We start from the raw sequence: 20,361 nt of genomic DNA, 5'->3' as shown, positions 1-20,361 counted from the left end.
TGAGCGTTTTTCTCTTTATTTCGACGATGAAATTAACAAAGTTAGAATTTTCGGATTCAGATCAAATATGCGCCATTTTGTTCGATAACTTTTGTCCATTTTGTAGGCAATTTCGTAATTCCGCGATTGAAGAAGTCCTCGTCCCTATCGGTAAAAAACTTGACCAGCTCATTTTCACAAGCCTCTCTTGAGCCCAGTCTTTTACCACCAAGAAAATTTGACAAATGCTTGAAAAGGTGATAATAGCTTGGTGCCAGGTCTGGGCTATACGGTGGGTGCGATATAACTTGCCATTCAAGCTCTCGGAGCTTCTGGCGCGTCGTTAAAGATGTGTGTGGCCTGGCGTTGCTTGATGGAACATAACACCGGACCGTATAGGTCCGAGTTGAATGATTGGTCCGATGGGAGCAGCTTATAGTGGAGAATTCACTTCCAATCCCACCAAACACACAGTAAAACCTTTTTGGTCGTTAATTCGGGCTTGGCGATTGTTTAGGCCGGTTTATCGCACTAGGATCGCGATCTTTTTCACCTGTTGTTCTCGTATGTGACCCATTCTTCATCCCCAATCACCATCCACTTCAAAAATGGATCGATTTCGTTACGTTACAGCAAAGAATCGCAAGCATCAATTCGTGTGGCACCCATATATCGAGCTTCTTCTTGAGACTAGCCTTATGCAAATGGTTCCAAACGGTTTTCTGTCTGATCTTCAGTTCCTGGGTAATGGAATAAGTGCTCGCATGCCGGGCTGACTCGACGATTTCCATGATTTTATCAACATTTTCAATGATTGGCCTACCAGAGCGTGTCTCATTTTCCACGTCCATATTATTAGAATGGAAGCGTTGGAACCGCCGCTTTGCTGTTGCATTCGATACTGTATTGGGTCCATAAACAGCACAAATTTTTTTGGCCGCCTGTTCCGCTTTTTCCCCGTGGTCGTAGTGGTACTGAAGAATGTATCGAATTTTCTCTTTTTTTACCTCCATTTTGGAACGCTCTAACACACCTGGATTCACTAAACACAAAACTGTCACAGAACTTTTTTTAAAACGTTATGTCGCCTTTAAGTTGCAGTATAGAATGACAAGATGCAACGTATACATCGTGAGATATGGTTCAGTAAAACTGTCTAACGAAAAAGGCTTAAAACTTTTTACTTCACCCATTATTACTGCCAGTAATAGAGAAAAATGCGCTTAATATTTTTCTATTCCGTTTTCGGAAAATCAAAAGGGGTGGAACCTCTTTGATCTTATTTTAACACAACAGTAAAATATTACATCATTTTTGTAATGCTAAATTTTAATGAGAAACATCATTTGCATATAAATAATAAAGTCGATTCCCGTTTAAGGTTGATACATCTACAACGATAGATATATCGTTGATACAAGATATATGTATATGTACGATGTGTAGGAGTTAAAGGTCACTGTTAAATCAGTGTTAAGTGTCTAGACTATAAAAGCATAAACAATTAAAAGTCATGTAAATGTCTAGAATAATGGAAACAGTTATACTACATGTCATATCAGGACAATAGTAAAAGTATAGCTGAAATGAAAGACAAATATAGATGTGCCTTGATGTTTTTTGTTTGAATAAATAATTTTATTATTTATAATAAAATATACTTTAAAAAGTAAAATTATTGTTACACTAAATATCTCGTTAAAATGTTATCTTATAAATTTGTATGCGATCTAATTTTCGTTTCTTTTTAATTTAAAATTGCTAAAAAAAAAAATTGATTTTTGTTTATATAATTCAATACATATTTATTTTGTATTTGGCAACAAATGACGTACATTATTTTGACAAATGATAATATTACGTTTCTTAGCAAGAAAGTTATTTATTTAGAGATTTTGGTTCCCTTTATCTTGGTTTTTGTATAAAAAAAGAGTTGTACAGTATGAAACCACTCTACAACTATTCCATATTGATAATGTTCAGTTTGTTTATGTACAAATATAAAATCTACATCAATAAAGTCTTTTCAATCATATTGAATTCATGTATGTAAAGATAAGTCAAAGCGCGACAAAATGTTCTCTTATAGAAATCGATTATCGTTTCTAAAGAGTTCGTTTTTCAAATCGGATACCCTATCCACGTGTATTGTTCCATTGAAGTATTGCAAGTCCCAGACTTACTATGAATAACTTATTCTTCTACACTTTACTCTTAAATATCATTTGTTACGATCACCATCGCATTTTTCGATTTAAACTAATTCGTAGAAAAGTGTTGATGTGTTGATATATGATAAATTAATTTCCAATTTCATAATTTGCCTATTGCAAAACTATGGACTTGTAATGTATCAGAACATTGTTTAACCCTTATGAGAATAATTCAACAATATACATTTACTGAACTTAAGTCTACAAGTTTCATTGCAGCAACTTAAGGGCATGAAAACTTTGGTAAAGGAACTCTGTACTATGCACGATAATCATTATTAGGACCAGAGTAATAGTATAATTCGACACGCCTTATAACTGCTGCAACAATTTATACATTATTGTAATTGTTTGATTTTATATTTATATATATATATATATATATATATATATATATATATATATATATATAAAATTTTTTATTAAAACATTTTGCCAAAGTAATTTTTCCTGAAACGGAAATAATGGCTGATATATTAACCATTATTTTCTATACTAATATCCAAAGAAACAGTCTTATGAACACTTTACGTCTACACCTTATTTCAGAGAAAGAACATCCGATATGAACGAGAAATTCGAAAGTAGAATAGTTCATAACATACCACAAATTAGTAAAAACGTTTCCTACTGTTCTCCTGATGTTTTTGATACCACATAATAGCTATTACAACGCTGGCTATTATAGCGAGCGCGCTGACGAGCATTAAGAAGAAAAACATTATTCTGCTTAATGTGGATTGTTTTGGATCGTCTATATGTTCTGTAAGAAAAAAATTCAACGATTTTTATAATAAGTAAAAAATTTTCTGAAATAACTGTCAGTCACTATTTATTAGATTACCTCGTGGATCTTTATAAAACGCAGCTGAAGGTAAAATATTAGATCTATCTTCCTGATCTTTTGGCTAAAATTAATAACAATACATTATAAAAAAAAAAATAATAAAACTATATTAAAAAGCTTTTAGAGTGTTCAAGAAGAATACTTACATCATCTGGTAAATCTAATTCATACAAGCGTATTGATAATATATCATGATTGTCTGACAAATCTCCTGTTGTCGCAGAGATTCCAAAGTAATAGCCTGTAGGAAGCTTTATGTCTTTTACAGAAAAGCACTCCTTCCAAACAGCTTTATTTGCAAAGTCTGTGGAAACTGTATCGGAAGAAATCTATTAGAATATTTCTTGCACAAAGACCTGAATCAATTTAAATATATACTCTTCTATATTTACTTCTAGATAACGTTCAATCCATGCTTCATATAAATAAAAAATGAAAGTTAACATTTAAAAATTAAATTAGAATTAAATTCATAATTCTAATTTAACTATGAATATTAATATGTAATGTTACACAAAGAAAAGAACAAAAAGATGATAAATAATGAATGATAAGATGGAAATACCACTTGTTGAAGTGGAGGCACTCCATGATGTAAGCCAGGAGGCCTCAGGGTAAGACCTTACTGTAATATGAATTTGTACAACACCACACAGAATGATATAAATACATGAAAAATAATCCCAAGCATCTTTCATCTACTTCAGAGACATTACACACACATTAAATACATGTTTAACACTCTTATGGTTACTTTAGACAACAAACACTCAGCCAACATTAAATTATTGTTATAAGTAAAAAAGTTATTATTGAAAAATATTGATGGTTGTACAATAACACTTTTTTCATGCTCTGAAATTTCTGTTTTATATTTATCTATACTTACCAGTTAATGTATCTCTTTCATATCGCACAACAATGTGTGTATCATGTTCTAAATTTCTAAATTTTGCTTCACAGCCTGCAAGTTGTGTGTGGGTTCCATCACTATCATGATCATAATGCAAAGAACCATTATTGACCATGGCAGAAATATATGGATGCTGATGCTGCAAAACCTAAGCAGCTTAGTTTAATTTTGTCAGTTTTACTCTATAGAATATAATTGCATTAGTTCTCGGTTATTTTACATTGAACATACATTATGTGGAACATAGTGATTACTATATGTATCTAAAATAATAGCTAATCCTTGAAAATAATCTTGATTTCCAAACACAGGACCCATTTGCATTCTTTCCTTTGCATACCAAATGACAAAACCATCACCAAACAATTCTGTTCCTTTCCCATGAACTTTAAAATGAACTTGTATTTCCCAATTTCTTACATGACACGGCTAAATAAACAAATTAAAGAAACAGTTTCAATGAATTTTTATGTATTCAATGTTGACCTTTGACTTTAAGAAAATAACAGTTTGATATACATTGGGCTTATAAGTATCAAGTATACGATTGTTTAAAAATTTTTTCTATAATTTTGTTACATGTATTTCCAAAAGAATTTAAAACTCACAACAGAATTCCATATGACACCTTGTTTACTTTGTACATCTGATGTTAATCTTATGTAGTTATTTGTTACCATTGTACTACCTGAATAATCCCAATAAGGTACTGTTGTTCCAGACCCTAAACATAAATAAATATATAAGTTTATATAAGACTAAATTAAAATTATTTATGTAGTGGTTTAAAGACTTTTCCATATCAGAAACATAATAAATATGAAAAATTTGTATCTTTCACCAAAATAACCTTAAACTCGTATCATTGTAATATATTATTGTATTTAGATCATACAATACAAGGCATACTTATTTAATTTAAATTAGAAAGAATTACACGTCACAAGATTTTAGACTAATCAATGTAAATACCGAAAAACGATCCAAAATTCACAAACCTTGATACGGTCTAATCAATGAATGTTCTCGTTTTAAATAGTCTTTTGTATTCCATTCTGCGATTACTAACTCCGAAACAGTAGTAATCAATATGAAACACGATATCACTTTCATTTTATGTATATTATACGAATGCAACAATATAACTTCTAATACTAAATTTTACTTTGAACTGCCAGACCATTACAACGCGCAATCCACAAAATGTACTACCCAAATCATCATCGAATTATCCTTGACACTGAAATTAGCTAGTTATTCAAGCAAACAATCTAGCCAGTAGAAAGATTAAAATGTTCCTTCGAAATCTAGGAATTTGTAACGGTAATACGCAGGGCTGCTCTTCAAATGTAACGACGACAGACCTATCATGTTGCAGATAAACTGCGCGGTATTATGAACCATGCTCACAAAAATGTAATAAGAAAATGATTCAAATGATTTACTGATTCTTCCTGGAAAGAAATTGTTTCCCAAAAGATATTAAGTAAATAAGACGCGTTTTTAAGTTGTAAATCTTGTATTATATAGATATACGCGGTGCAACAAGTATGCATGCATGTAAAACTTTTTAATAATTACTTTTATAACCAATTACAGATAAACAATTTTGCGTTAATAACCATTTCTCTTAAGAGAAATGCAATACGATATACACATTTATAATGCATTTCTAATTGTCACAATTTGTAAGATTTTTGAATTTGTCGACATTATAAGACATTAAAGAGAAATATAATAATAGCTGCATCTAAGAGGGTCACACATTTTAAATAGTTATTCAATGTTTTAAAATCATTTTAAAGCTTTTTTTCAAACGACTACAATAAATATATATATATATATATATAACAATCGCTTTTTGAACAAATATTTACCGCCACCATTCGCCTTTGCACATTTCGCAATATCTTGATGTTTATTTATCATAATTATTAACAACCGTCGTATGGTCATTGTTTAAACAATTATCAACAATGTCCTAGTATAAATAATGGTTTAAAAATCATCAACTTCTTGAAATATTCGCTTAAATCGAACAAATAAAATCGAAGTAACGGTAAGTCACCTTCTCGAGGGTATAAATAGAACCGCCGGCGGCCGAAAATTTCATTCGCTCGGGAGCATCCGAGGCGGACGGAGCTCCTTGTCTGGGGCACGTGGAACGTCCGGACGAGGGTGTCCCGACGCGGATACGCGACGAATCGGCGCCGACCTGCGCGAAGGAAGTGCGTGTAAATGGAGATCTATGTAACTCCAATACATTTCAATAAATTCATTCAGTAAAACATAACTAGCATTTTTTCTTTTCCCACTTTATTTCCACTCCCCTATTCCAAGAATTTGTAACTTTAGCTAAAATTTTTCCGAAAATTCTCAGAAATGACGTCATTTTCCAGAAATTCCGAAAATTCTCAGAAATGACGTCATTTTCCAGAAATTCCGAAAATTCTCAGAAATTACGTCATTTTCCAGAAATTCCGAAAATTCTCAGAAATTACGTCATTTTCCAGAAATTCCGAAAATTCTTAGAAATGACGTCATTTCCAAGAAATTTGGAAAATTCTCAGAAATGACGTCATTTCCAAGAAGTGGCACGATAGGAATACCTCCTCGCACATCATGTTCTCCTGATACCAAAGTCTGAATTTCGAGCAAAATTTTTAGAGAATTTCAGATTTTTGGACTTTTGGTATCAGGAGAACATGATATCCGAGGAGGTATTCCTATCGTGCCACTTCTTGGAAATGACGTCATTTCCAAGAATTTCACCGAGGCGCGAACTTTAAACGAATTTCTGTACTTTGGCTGAAATTTTTCGCCGATTTCGGGACTTTGGTATCAGGAGAACATGATGTGCGAGGAGGTATTCCTATCGTGCCACTTCTTGGAAATGACGTCATTACCAAGAATTTCCCCGAGGCGCGAACTTTAAACGAATTTCTGTACTTTGGCTGAAATTTTTCGCCGATTTCGGGACTTTGGTATCAGGAGAACATGATGTGCGAGGAGGTATTCCTATCGTGCCACTTCTTGGAAATGACGTCATTTCCAAGAATTTCCCCGAGGCGCGACTTTTAAACGGGCTTCTGTACTTTGACTGAAATTTTTCGCCGATTTCGGGACTTTGGTATCAGGAGAACATGATGTGCGAGGAGGTATTCCTATCGTGCCACTTCTTGGAAATGACGTCATTTCCAAGAATTTCCCCGAGGCGCGAACTTTAAACGAATTTCTGTACTTTGGCTGAAATTTTTCATCGATTTCGGGACTTTGGTATCAGGAGAACATGATGTGCGAGGAGGTATTCATATCGTGCCACTTCTTGGAAATGACGTCATTTCTGAGAATTTTCCAAATTTCTTGGAAATGACGTCATTTCTGAGAATTTTCGGAATTTCTGGAAAATGACGTCATTTCTGAGAATTTTCGGAAAAATTTTAGCTAAAGTTACAAATTCTTGGAGTAGGGGAGTGGAAATAAAGTGGGAAAAGAAAAAATGCTAGTTATGTTTTACTTAATGAATTTATTGAAATGTATGGGAGTTACATAGATCTCCATTTACACGCACTTCCTTCGCGCAGGTCGGCGCCGATTCGTCGCGTATCCGCGTCGGCCACCCTCGTCCGGAGGTTCCACGTGCCCCACACAAGGAGCTCCGTCCGCCTCGGATGCTCCCGGGCGAATGAAATTTTCGGCAGCCGGCGGTTCTATTTATACCCTCGAGAAGGTGACTTACCGTTACTTCGATTTTATTTGTTCGATTTAAGCGAATATTTCAAGAAATTGATGGCTTTTAAACCATTATTTATACTAGGACATTGTTGATAATTGTTTAAAGAATGATCCTACGATTATTGTTAAGAGTTATGATAAATAGATAGCAAAATATTGCAAAATCTGTGGGGACCGACAATTTCAATCATTTGTTATTCTGAAGCGAATTGTGTTATTAATATTCCGGTGTATTTCGAATGTGAATGTTTTTTTATATATCTCACTAATGCATTACAAATTAATAATTAACTTCAGAAATTAATTTCGATACAGTCAAGAAGTGAAGGATCGTTACTGACATGTTTCTTATATACATAAAGTTTCCATACATGGAAAGAAATATTTGTTTAATATATATATTTATTTAATCCTTACCAATTTACTCGATATTCGTAAAAGTCTAGACAGGAATACAACCTCAGATCTCTTGGTATTTGAAATAATAAGTTTTACAAATTAGATTTATAATTGTAATATAAGACGTTTCGATAAAAGAAAAGTTTCATTAAAAATACACGATGTCAGAATCATTTGCATTCCTCGATTACCTCTAATACTCCTTGCTTGTATTAAAATGTCACGCATTAGTAAAATTGTGCTATTATTTCTGAGAAATTTTGCGAAATTTTTTCACCCACGAAAGATATATTTTCCAAGAATTTCCGTGAATTAATTTTGGAATATTGATGAATTCCCGACTAATAGGTATTCAAATTATGCAACACATCGGACACAGAATCGAGAAGACTATCGATTACTATAAATGCGAATTTACTATCGATTATTTTTATAAATGGTCTGTATATAGGCAAAATATATACGAAAATAAAATACACGTCTTAAATGACGGGAATTCAGGTTTCCCAACCTGTTATACCTTGTATCAATTTGTACAAGATTCGGAGAATTTTCAACAACGGCTTGCAAAATTGTTTAATGAAATGATTTTGTTGCACGTATAATAAGAGTAGCGCCATCTGTGGCTACTAGGCCAAGTTTGTCGGGCAATAATGTCAATCTATGTCACTAGACGGCAGCACCATGTATATTCTAACAGGTTTAAATAGTATTGTTACATAAACAAACATATAATCATTTTACTTTAGAAACTCAGGTTGAATCGATCGATGTATTTATACTAGTCATTTGTTATTGACATATGTAAAAGATGTATTTATGTCAATCAACAATATATAGTCCGAATTTTTAAAGTGTTTATAAAATACAGCATTGTTGGTGATGCGATCTAAAAGTAAAGTATTAATAAGAGAGATAGTGATTCGATACACTAATCGATTCATTCTTAGCGTTTCAAGTACTCCAATTACATGTTTATTAATGTTGCAAAGCGATTAAAACTGATAAACAGCGAATAAAGTACTTGAATCGCCATCTGGCGACACATATCAGAATCATTCCTCGACAAACTTGGCCTAACAGCCGCAGATGGCGCCACTTCTATAAATACGTGCAACAAAATAATTTTTATGGACGATTTTGCAAGCCTTTGTTGGAAACACTATGAATAATTAATAAACTGTGCTTTTGGGCTGTTAGATTTATATTTCAGTTTAAGTTTATTACGATGAAATAATTTTGAAATATATAATAAGAAATAATGAATCATTATTGTAGGGATTCAGATGCTATCGATTCTGTAACATGATTTAATATATTCTTAACGCTCCAAATTCTCTAATTACATGTCTATTCATGCTAAAAAGCGATTTAGTGCTGCAAAAAAGCGAATATAGTCCTTTATCTGCCATCTGTCGAGCCAATGAGGAATCACTCCTCGACAAACTTGAGCCAGCAGCCACAGATGGCGCCACAAACGAAAGAAACAACCGAATATGCTGGTGGTTCGTAAAATGGCTATAATTTCGTTAAAAATCGCCCGATTTTAATGTTTCTGGGCTCATTCGAAGAGCAAATGATTGCCCTATCGGATACTGTGACCAATAATTTACCAACAAAATTTTTTATGAACTAGACTCCACCTCGAATACTTGCAACTTTTAGAATTTGACACCCTGTTCAAGTGGCGATTTCCCACTCCACCGTAGACCACCATGAAAAGGGCCATAGTGCAAACGAAGCGGAAGGTTCAAGCTCTAATTTGACTACCGTAACAATAGTCTGCGTTCAGTATTAACAAAGTTGTGACTGTCTGAATTCTAGGTTGCTACGGTGCCCGAGTAACGAACGAGACGCAAGGGCTGAAAAAGCAGAGGGTTCGCAAAATGGCTATAATTTCGTTAAAAATCACCCTATTTTAATATTTAGAGTAGTTGATCAATCTAATGATCAAATATCATGAAGTGTGTCTTATTAGATCTGATGTTTTGAAAAGGAATTCGATGCATGCAACTTATACATATGTATGCGAATATACGTTAGTTACGCTCCGGAGTGTCAGTTTACAGAAGTTGGTGTCATCATCTTGTGGTAGAAATCGGAACTATTTTTCTACAAGTTTGGCAGGACTACCGTTGATGACGTTGTTACTATTAGAATAGTTTTAAGATTAGTTTATTCATTCACCGCAAATGAACTATTTTATTATAAACTTTCTTCGTAAATAAATTATCGATCCAAAAATTAAGCTTTGATTTTCATTGGTATTGAATAGTCGACAGAGAAATAAATGTTGATTAATTTTTAAGTACTATTATAGAGGAGATACACTTTTCCCTTTTTTGTAGAAAATGTGGTGCAGTTTAATCGTACGCCATGATGTTACTGCGCCATCTAGCTAGTCGTGCGATAATTAGAAGTTTCTCGTCATAGAGAAAGAAGAGGCTCTGTTTGCCGAACTCTGTTTCTCGCGAACACTGGACAAGTTTTTCACTTGGTGTTTTATACTACCAACTTTGCTCTGTAGCTCTCATCCAATCAGCTTTAGGCATTTAACCATTTTCTACCAATCACATATCAAGAAGAATCTATGTATCTGTGTGACGTATAGAAAAGTTTTTGGCGTCCCGTGTATGCATCGAAAGAACGCTATACAACGGTAGTGTTTCGTTGCATGCATACGCGTTCGGTTCTCCTATTGTTTGTTATCAACGGAATTTATCGCTATTACGAGGAGTGCGGAAACACATTGTGCCGGCGCGCAAGTGTGCACCGTACGCTGTCGCACAACGTTTGACACATTCCGCGAAGGCGTATCTTCGTAAGATCGGTTACGTAAAAATCTCTTCCCAATTACAAAAGCTTCGCCCGAGATCGGTAATTCCCGTATTCACAGACAAATTTACACGGGTTATCGAGCGTGTGCAGTTCGTTTCGAAAGCATCTTGGCGCGTGCGTTTACGATCCCGGAGAATTGAGAAGCGGCGCATTACATGGCGTCCCCAGCGTTGCACGTAGCATGCTAAGTCTTCGGTTACACCGATATAACGGTTTGTCCGTTATTTGTGTGCTTATCACTACCTTATTATTTTCAAAGTATCGCGGAATATTGTGAGTGATCTGCGTGAGAGAAACCGAAATACAGAGAAAGATAGAGAGAAAACGATCTAATATATTGATATACGTAAAAGCGGAAGCAAGGTACAGATAAATTTACTCGATCCTCTGTAACTAAACGGTGTACACGGGGGATTGGTCGGGTATACGTGGGGGCGAGTATTTGTACAGTTAAGGAGAAAGGGCGTGGAAAGAGTAATACGAGAGTTAACATAGAGGCAGGGCAAGACGTACGTAAACGTACGCTAAACACCATGGGTAAGACGCCAAAGAAGGCGGCCCCTGGGGGCGATGAGAGGAATTTGTACAATCGGAGACTACTCAAGGCAACGACCGCGGCGTCAGAAGCTTCTGAAACAAACTTGCACAAGAGACAGCGCGATTCCGAGAATTCGAACAGGTTTGTAAAACCAATCAGCCCAACGAACCAGCGAAGTCATCCACAGTTATTCTCCATTCGGTCGTTCATTTTTCTAGCTTCGATTCTATATTTCGAGTGTTCGTGTGAATCGACGCGATGCTGCCCGGATTATCTTTCTTTTCGATCGCGTACACGACCTTTTCTTTTTCTTTAAAATATCCGAGGATAAAGCGGGGCAAATGTCACTCGCTTTCAGTGGAAGATAACTACCAAGATTTTTGGAACCTAACATGTATATCGAGACGCGTCTTGTTCTGTTACAATTTCTTTCAAATACTTCGCGTTACGTTATCCGTCTTGCATTAGTTCGAGAAGACAACGAAAATTTATGAAACAAACGCTTTAGAGTGAATGGGCAAACGTGAAATAACGTGCAAATATCGGAGAGATGTAAACGAGAAACATTAGATTAACTGCTATGTCAAGTTTTTTTTTTTTTTAAATTAGTACCTCTCATCACCTCCGGCATTTCTTACTCCGTGGAAATTAGCTATAAATACGCGTGTGATTTCCTTTCAGCGATTTTGAACGTCTGTATATTCCTGTTGCAGGTCTAAGTTGAGCACCATACCAAAAAAAATACCATCGGAGCAAAGGAAAAGCGTCAAAGTAAGTTCGATGGCTTTTGAAAGCTGTTAACGATACTTTAGTAATGTCTTAAATACTTTTAAATTTAAATTATTCGAATTATCCAACCTTTCCGAGCACATACTTATCTATAAGGTGGTCCGATTTGTATGTATCTCTGTGTTTAGAAATTGTGTTAAAAAGCGATTGCATTCAATAGGATTAGAAGAAATTGTAGAATTTTTTTTTCTCTTCAATTACAAAATAATGTATTTGTTACAGAGTAAACTTGATGTACCGGCACAATCTGAATTGAATTGTGCCAAGAAGTTGGTTGGTAGACCACCTGGCAGCTCTAAAGAAAAAAAGATAGTAGTACCCGATAAAAGCGTGGAATCGAAATTTGAAAATATGCAGCCAGAATCGGAGGAGGCAGAGGTTAAGCCTGATGCAATTATACAGAACGAAGATGCAAAGAAAGACACTTCTCACGAGAATCAGGAAATTATAGACGAACGTGTTGATCATGTTTCTCTTAAACACTTCCCGGACTCTAAGGAACAGGAGAATGCTACAATTAAAGAATCATCGATAGTCGAAGAAGAACAAATTGTAAAACAAGAGATAACAAAGGATTCCAATAAGATCGTAGAAACCAAAGAGATCAGCGAGCCGGAAGAAATCCATTTGACGTTAAGTTTTGAATCTGAAGACAATCCTGCAAAGGTGGAGGAGGATGAGGAGGAAAAGAAGTCAAACGATACAGATACAAAGGACAATAGCAAAGAGGAATGTCCTTCTGTACAGCCAGAATCGAAAAACGATATCCAAGAGAAGGAAGATGTGCAAAGTGAATCCCAAACCGATACAGAAAGCTATTCGGTGGACATTCTGGAATCCACGACGTCAGAATTGTCCGAGGTGTCCGAGATAGCGTCGCAGAATGACAATCAGAAAGAAAAGGAAAAACCTGAGGAGGATGGGAACATCAAGGACGTGTCGTTCGTTTCGTACGACTCCTCCATAATGTTGAAAGACGTGCAAATCAAGTTGAACGATTGTATGAAAGAGAATACGAAGTTATTCGAGGCAAGTAACACCGAGTACGATACGCTAGCTCAATCACCGAAGGATACATCTTTTGGCAAGACACTGAGGAGCATTTCCGGTAGACGTTCGCTCAATAGAATGCGTCACGTCACGATACGCGAACACAGGTATTCTCTAAACAACTCCATGTTCGTAAATACATCGAACACGTCGCTATTACCGGACGAAACGGAGGATTTCAAAATCTTGCGCTATACTACCGGTCTATCGGACATGGTTTCCACTACCAATGGCAGCCCAAACGAAAGAAAGCGGAAGTACGAGACCGAGGACTGGAGTTCGTCCACCAAGAAACAGAAAACAGAGTCGGAGAACAGTTTATTGAACACGTCGATCAGCCTTTTGAAAGGACTACGCAGGCCTATTCAAGTCTCCACTTCGGTATCGGAGCTGAAATTTCAAACCAGCAAACTGGATCTTACGAACGACGAGAGTAACACATCGGTAAACGAAAGTTCCACCAAGAAATGGTGCACCATCATGTAAATTATTAAGAGAGTTTTTATATATATATGCCTATATATGTGTGTGTGTGTATATATATATGTATAAAATTTCATGCATATTTTATATATATATGTATATGTGTATATATATATATATGTATTATATATCTATATATAAAAAATTTTGCACGCGAAGAAAAGCGGTCCCTGTGCCATGCCACGTGTATTGACAAATTAGAATTTGGATACAAGCGTTACCTAAATCGTTGACTTAAAGTCTGTTGACTCAATGATCCATCTTCATGTGTTTCTGTTATCACGAATTTTTTTAAATCGTACACGCTGGTGATCCAGTTTTACGGAACGTATCTATGTTAGCGAAACGTTTTTAATCCCTCTTACGAGATACGTACATGTATTTATAATAACGTACCCCGTGCAATTTCACACAACAGAGGCTCATTTACAAAAAGACATCGCGTTCGTAACGATTAAACCTTTAAACTTTGACTATATGTATTACTTTACTATGTCTTATACTTGTCATTAATACTCGAGTATGTTTTATACGAACGACAGAATGTAATTATAAGAAAGCATAACGGGAGGAGATCCTCTCGTTAATATTCCGGCAATTACTTGGTCAATTTGGAGGGGTTGCATTACGGTTTGGATCGACGAATTTATATTTTTCCAAACGAGTACGCTCTGATTTGTAACGATCGACTCTCTCGGTAAGTAACTTACACGTTCGATTCGTTTCATGTTGCAAGTATATAATTGTAAAGTTATATATTTTTCATAGTCTCACGGTACGTGTAAACGTATTTTAGGATACTTTCGTAACAGTGAAGAAGTAGGTCTATTGTTTCGGTAAACAAGGTAACGAAGAATCAAGATTGTCGTAAAGAATCTCTATTTATCACAAGCGTAGAAGTTGCTTATCGTCGTAGAGACAGAAATCCCTATACGGAGTAAAGTTTTCCCATAATGACATTTTACTTGCTACTTATTTATAATAGAGTAAATTTTTACGAAATATTTTTCGTCTGTAAACGTTTTAATGCACGAAATACGGGCAACGAAACGCGGTAAACTCGTCCACGTAGATTATTACGTGGAATCTTTTTCCATTTCGAAACATTTTGAAATTTATAGTCGTATTTAGTGGACATTGTCCTCGGGCTTTTGCTCGAGGCAATTTTTCGTCACTCGTTGCCTCTTTGTCGTCGAAAACAGATTATGTTAACCGTAACATATGTAGAGAAACCTGTAAGACGCGTGAAATCAAAGCGTATACGGATAGATTAGACGTAAACATTCGATGCTCGACGAAATCGTGTAACACAATTGAAAAAGTGGGAATTCGTCGAACAAATCGAGTAGTGTAGTTTTTTTACGATGCAAGTAATTTTATCGAGTTCGCTTTTTCTTTTCATTTCTTTTCTTTTTTTTTTCTTGTAGCGAGACACACACACACAAATGTATTTTTAAGCTTTCTATGGAACAACTCTTGCCCGAACCGGAAGGAACATTTCGTACTTCCACGTGGTTGTCGTTGAAATCGATCGAGACCAAGCGCGTGTGTGCTTCGCGTACTTTTATACTTTTTACGATAAAGTAGAAGAAGAGTTGAAAACACGATGTATGAAAAATGTATATAGAAAATGAGATTTATAATAAATCTTGGAAACTCGAGACCACCCGTTATGGTACTTTAACCTCGGCCTGTTCGACTCGTCGGTCAGTTACTCTGAGATGCTATCTGGTCAAAGGCCCGTTGGATTGGCAATTAAGTTACATACCTTGCGAGCTTAGTGTCCCGGAACGCTCGGTGTTTGTATTCGTCCGGATGCCTCGTCACTGGCTCGTTAAGAATTATCGCAAGCCCGCGCGTTAATTACCGACTTCCTCGTATACGTCCCACGTGTCTCTCGAGAGAAAATCGTTTCTCTTTCTAGTGTCCCGGCGCGTCAACGGGCACTGCCCGTTCTCCGAATTAAGGGATCGTTTAATACAGCAATCGAGACAATTTTCGAGCTAATCTTTTCACGGAAACGCACGTTTCGAGGCAGCCTGATTTTCGATTATTAAAAAATAGCAATTTTGTCCGAATGTGCGTATGTAACTACGTGTGCGAATGAATTTCAATGAAACTTTGTATTCGAGTTTTATATCCCCGTGTTAAGACTCGGTTTAATTTTCAAAAAATTGCAAAACTATTTTCCCCGAATAATAATGGTTAACCCCTATAGTTTTTTTTTTTTTAGTTTTACACACACACACACACTCATTCGTGTACGTAGAAATGTTAAAGAATGTTTTAAATAAATCTCGATAAATTCTCTCTCTGTCTTCTTTAATAAAAAAAAAAAAAAATATGTGAAATTTTATTTGTTTTCATCCGTAAAGTGTCGCAGACGTGTTAATATTTTTGTATGTTTTATGGGAACTGAAAAAAGCGTAAGTAAACTCTGCGAGAGCCATTACGAATAGCGTTTATTTGTCGCGAGTGTTAATCCCAGCGACTCGAATTTAAGTACAGATGATACCGCACCAAGGAACAAAATCGCCCTTAATTGCTTCTCACCGGTTTCTTAATTATACAGTTAAGCACACCCAGTATTACTCCACTCTTGGAGCGAATTGAGCCCTCGACCCGCGAAATGGGGATGATTTGTAGTCGAATTTATACCTCGTGAACGATCTTATTACTCTCGGTGGTACACACGAGACGTCGATGGGGATTGTCATGGGTAGACAATTTCTTCCCGGTTTACCGCGTGTGTGCGATCGAGGACAATGGAGAGGGCGATATTTATACGAGACTCGGGCCACGAGAATTCGGGACGAGTTACGCCACCTGTCCCACGGTCTGTGACGTATCGATATTCTCGAAGCATCTGTGGCCAGCCATCGGACAGAAACTTAACACGATTCTTCGTCCGTGATGTCGCGGAAATTTCTTCGCGACCGCAGGGAAGCAGCATCTGCCGCGTAAAAAGTTTCACGAGTTTTGGGGAACTTTTTAGCGTTGAACGTGAACAGCACGAGCATGTACGAGCCGGCGGAGAACCTACCGGAATAAAATACGCATCGTCGAAATAATAGCGTTACGTAAACGTATCGTATGCTCTCGCGTTCGAGTTAATTATCGTGCGATGACTACTCGTTTAGGAAGCTCGTAGCTGGGCAAATAGCAGCAGCGGGAACGATACCGAATCAATATCAACGATACACCTCGTAAATTACAATCTACGCGCGAACCGTGTATCGATACACGCACAATAGCAACGATGCTCACTCGTACGGTATCCATCGAGTATTCGTTACAACGGTATTGGTATCGACGATTGATACCAAGTACTCGAGATTTCGATACCGTTCCTATTCAGAGGTAGCGCCGCCTTTCGGATTGGGAATATATTTTCAACGATACGGAACGTCCGATACAAATATTTCACGGACGTATCGAAAGCACATTGAACGAGACATCAGATACGAAAATCTATCGAATATCCACTTTGTGGTCGAATTGCTTCGTATCGGTCCTATCGCTGATAAGTCGGGGGTTAAACGACGCGATTTTCGGTTCTCTTATTTTCATTCCCGCGAACTTAATCCCGGCCCGGCGAGATCCTGTGACTCGGGGAAACAACTCGGATATCTCATCCGAGCGGTTTTAAAGAATCTCATCACGCCCGGCAACTCTAAAACCCTATTTCGCGACGGTAAAGAGCGCGACGCGTTTCTGTTACATAAGGCTGAGTATAAATGTAATTCCAGTTCCCCTTGGGAAATTCAAGACCACGACGAGGCGCGTGTGGAAATCGGAGCAGCCAATGGCGTAGACATCGGTCCTCTCGATCCTTTTAATTCGTCCATCGATTTCTTTCAATTAGTTCGCTCGGTCCGCTAGGTAACGGAGTCTTACGAAACTATTTTCAACGATTTCATTTCGCTTCGATTCCGTTCGAACCATTTATTTAACCACCAACATTCGCGACCCTTAACCCGATCACGCGGTTCGTTGGATCGCTGCAAAAAGTCGATTTTCGGATCAACGCGCGATTTTACATTGCATTTTATTCGGTATGGCTACCGGATGTTGACTCGTACCGCTTGTATCGTGTTCCTGGCAATACGCTCGGTGTTCTCTGGGATCGATTTCGAGTGTCGCTTTCAAAGACTGGTCACGGTTAGTGGAAGGACGCTGTAGTCTTTATTCGAACGGTGACGACCTAATAGAACTGTTCGTAGATGTTCGCGTCGGTGTCACGCGCAGTGAGAACTCAATGAAAATTATGTTAGTTTCGAATGGTTAAAAAACGAAGGGAGATTTTATACGCGTTAATAGGCAAGTATCGATTACAGCGGTCTATATCTTATCGATTTTCGAATGCTGTTTTCTAAAAAACGATGCTTCCGACGCGATTCTGTTATTCTTGACTTTTGTCTTATTTCGAGTGGTAAAATCTCCCTGTCGACGAAATAATATATATTTATTTTAAAAAACGTTGAAAACACTTGGTATGCATGCCAGGATGCTCATGGACGGAGATGTTTTCGCAAAGAGGGTCATCGGTTGAGGAGTTAGGACGTGAGAACGACCGCCCGATGGAGGCAAGGTCCTTGACAGCCTTCCCTCAGACCTGGCCACAAGACGGTCTTGATCCTGGTGCCGTTGGGATCCGGGGAGGCATGGTGTCTGACGTGGACCTCTCGTCTGAATTCCAGAGCCTGCGCCACGTCGAGGACCAATGGCGTCGCACGCGCCAGACAGGCCCAGGCCAAACTGGAGCAAGCAGTGGCGTAGCACTTGACCTCGGCGCATCCCCGCAGACACGGAAAGTCGTACAGCGTTCTTTCCAGCTGGCTGACCACCTGTTCCGCGACCTCGCGAGAACCGGTTTCGGCACCGGAAGTCGCCAACTGCCGTTTCACGCATTCCTCCAGCCCCGGTATCGCCGTCTGCGACGCAGCGCCAGCACCGTTCAGTACCTTGAGGGTCTCCAGGTATCTCGATGTCTGAATCATGCCCGCTAGACGCCAGGAGAGCTGTGAACCGATAATTTTAAGTTAGAGATACCTTGAATTAGCACTCCGTGTAAAAAGAAGCGGTAAAATAAATAAATCGAACCGATACTTGTATTTATTTATACCTAAACCACCCACGTATGTTTGAAATTAGAAGGGGGGAGGGGTGAACAGCGAAAATTGTACGATTTTGGGTCAAGTAGCTTCGCTAAGCTCGGTCTGGGAACGATCTCCCGCGTCCGACAGATTTACGAGTTGGGAAGAAAACCGGGGTAGTCTCGGTCTTCCGAGTCGGCGAGATTTTCCTTCTTTTTTTTCTTTTTCTTCGGGAGACGCGAAAGTCACCCCCCAGAGACTCGGCACTTAGGCGGGATCCGCTTTGATAATCCTATGATTTATTCACGACGGAAAATGGGTTTCGCTTTGACGCGTACTTTTTACGGGATCGTTTCCTACGGGTCTTGTACCTCGAAGCGTTACGCGGAACGAAAGGTATCTCGTACATACGTGTACGTATATATGTATATGTATATATATTTTTTGTTTAATTTACGCAACGAAACGAACCATCGTCTATTGGATCTCGCCGCTCATGGAGATGCGGAGGAGAGCAGAGGGCGGGACCAATTTCTAGGTGGTCCGTTTCGTCGTTTCGGCGGTTCGATGAAAAAAATTTCACGGTGCAAATTGTCCGCGAAAGCTTTCGACGAGATTGTCGCTCAATTATCGCGCTGGACGTCGATTAACTCGCGGGCTACCGAGCTCTTCGTATATACGAGTGCGGTTGCACTACATTATTGTGCATTGTGGTACCCGATTCGCGGTTAAATTATTTTTAAAGAAAGCGACCGACCAACGTGGAGAATCTGTTTCGAAATAATCCAGGGGATTTTCTCTGCACGTTTGTTCTCTGCTCTTTTCGTCCAATTAAAAGGAAAGCTCAACTTCCTCCGTTTCCCATGCTCGACGCTGACGGAACATGCGGTTTTTCCGTCGTCCCGCGCGGAACGTTTACCGTCGTGACGTCTTGACTTGTGGCGATAAGCGTTTCAATTTCCTGTCTATGACGGATTCGACCAAGGTTTCGCGATAAGAAACATTAAAAACGTATTCTTTCTCTCTCTTCGTTTCTGTTCTCCTTTTGAAGAAATTGCGCCTCTCGGTCCGGCTCGAAAGTTTTTCGCGACTTGAAATTTGTTTAAAGTTTGCAAGAAAAGTGAAACGAAGAATAACTCTACGATAATAACCGACAAAGCAGTAGCTCCTGCTATTGCTGTCGAATGACACGACTTATCTACTACTACGTAGTACCAGTTTGTATCGTGTTTACTCTGCTCGAGCCAACGACATACTCGATAATTTGCATCGAGACACGACATACGCGATAAATTCTTTTATGCCGTTGCAGGCTCATAATTGAAAACGTCTTGTAACCCCGAGATTAATGATACACGAGTTCGTGTTTATTCAGACTTCTTTTCCTGGCTTCGAGGTCACCGATTGTACAAAAAGACAATCGATGGAAAAACGAAACACTTTTTTCAGAAAACAAATGCCCCGTTAATTATTCCAGAGGC

At 37.8% G+C, this 20,361-nt stretch overlaps 4 protein-coding genes across 12 annotated transcripts in view; 1 reads left to right on the top strand and 3 right to left on the bottom strand.

The window, feature by feature from the left end:
* Positions 1-56: 56 nt before the first annotated feature.
* LOC143146111 (histone-lysine N-methyltransferase SETMAR-like) lies at positions 57-1,172 on the bottom strand. The gene is made up of 4 exons (XM_076310123.1): positions 1,108-1,172; positions 645-1,044; positions 533-579; positions 57-459 (listed from the first exon to the last, which is right to left on the bottom strand). The coding sequence occupies exons 1-4, from the start codon at positions 1,170-1,172 to the stop codon at positions 57-59; spliced, it is 915 nt and encodes a 304-aa protein (XP_076166238.1).
* On the bottom strand, positions 899-5,163 carry LOC143145689 (vesicular integral-membrane protein VIP36). Of its 5 annotated transcripts, none has more exons than XM_076309307.1 (8): positions 4,951-5,163; positions 4,561-4,676; positions 4,184-4,381; positions 3,929-4,100; positions 3,186-3,352; positions 3,037-3,100; positions 2,798-2,955; positions 899-1,033 (listed from the first exon to the last, which is right to left on the bottom strand). In XM_076309307.1, exons 1-7 carry the CDS (start codon positions 5,063-5,065, stop codon positions 2,804-2,806), a joined length of 984 nt encoding a protein of 327 aa, XP_076165422.1. In that variant the 5' UTR covers positions 5,066-5,163; the 3' UTR covers positions 899-1,033; positions 2,798-2,803. The 5 variants fall into 5 exon arrangements, with proteins under 5 accessions (XP_076165422.1, XP_076165420.1, XP_076165421.1 ...); XM_076309305.1 differs by lacking the exon at positions 899-1,033 and adding an exon at positions 1,791-2,513; XM_076309306.1 differs by lacking the exon at positions 899-1,033 and adding an exon at positions 1,791-2,510.
* Positions 5,164-10,713: 5,550 nt separating this feature from the next.
* LOC143146390 (uncharacterized) lies at positions 10,714-18,460 on the top strand. The gene is made up of 4 exons (XM_076310646.1): positions 10,714-11,603; positions 12,176-12,233; positions 12,474-13,745; positions 18,291-18,460. Exons 1-4 carry the CDS (start codon positions 11,458-11,460, stop codon positions 18,342-18,344), a joined length of 1,530 nt encoding a protein of 509 aa, XP_076166761.1. The 5' UTR covers positions 10,714-11,457; the 3' UTR covers positions 18,345-18,460.
* LOC143146389 (uncharacterized) overlaps positions 16,229-20,361 on the bottom strand; it is a 104,437-nt gene continuing 100,304 nt past the window's right edge. For all 5 annotated transcript variants that reach the window (XM_076310645.1, XM_076310642.1, XM_076310640.1 and 2 more), the window contains one exon: positions 16,229-18,805. In XM_076310645.1, coding sequence (XP_076166760.1) covers positions 18,341-18,805 — 465 coding nt within the window. In that variant the 3' untranslated portion in view covers positions 16,229-18,340. The remainder of the gene's footprint in view (positions 18,806-20,361) is intronic.

This window comes from Ptiloglossa arizonensis, chromosome 4, assembly GCF_051014685.1.
Source record: "Ptiloglossa arizonensis isolate GNS036 chromosome 4, iyPtiAriz1_principal, whole genome shotgun sequence".
Lineage (NCBI taxonomy): Eukaryota > Metazoa > Arthropoda > Insecta > Hymenoptera > Colletidae > Ptiloglossa > Ptiloglossa arizonensis.
This window is presented reverse-complemented; position numbering and strand designations above follow the sequence as displayed.

Bases quoted from the DNA above. Each gene is read 5' to 3' on its own strand.
- LOC143146390 (XM_076310646.1), top strand. From the start codon at position 11,458: ATGGGTAAGACGCCAAAGAAGGCGGCCCCTGGGGGCGATGAGAGGAAT. The intron at 11,604-12,175 runs GTTTGTAAAACC...TTCCTGTTGCAG, and splicing joins GATTCCGAGAATTCGAACAG to GTCTAAGTTGAGCACCATAC. The intron at 12,234-12,473 runs GTAAGTTCGATG...TATTTGTTACAG, and splicing joins AGCAAAGGAAAAGCGTCAAA to AGTAAACTTGATGTACCGGC.
- LOC143145689 (XM_076309307.1), bottom strand. From the start codon at position 5,065: ATGAAAGTGATATCGTGTTTCATATTGATTACTACTGTTTCGGAGTTA. The intron at 4,677-4,950 runs GTTTGTGAATTT...ATTTATGTTTAG, and splicing joins ATTGATTAGACCGTATCAAG to GGTCTGGAACAACAGTACCT. The intron at 3,353-3,928 runs GTAAGTATAGAT...CTTCCGATACAG, and splicing joins TGAAAGAGATACATTAACTG to TTTCCACAGACTTTGCAAAT.
- LOC143146111 (XM_076310123.1), bottom strand. From the start codon at position 1,172: ATGGGTGAAGTAAAAAGTTTTAAGCCTTTTTCGTTAGACAGTTTTACT. The intron at 1,045-1,107 runs GTATACGTTGCA...TTTTAAAAAAAG, and splicing joins ACTGAACCATATCTCACGAT to TTCTGTGACAGTTTTGTGTT. The intron at 460-532 runs GTGAAAAAGATC...ACGACCAAAAAG, and splicing joins GTCACATACGAGAACAACAG to GTTTTACTGTGTGTTTGGTG.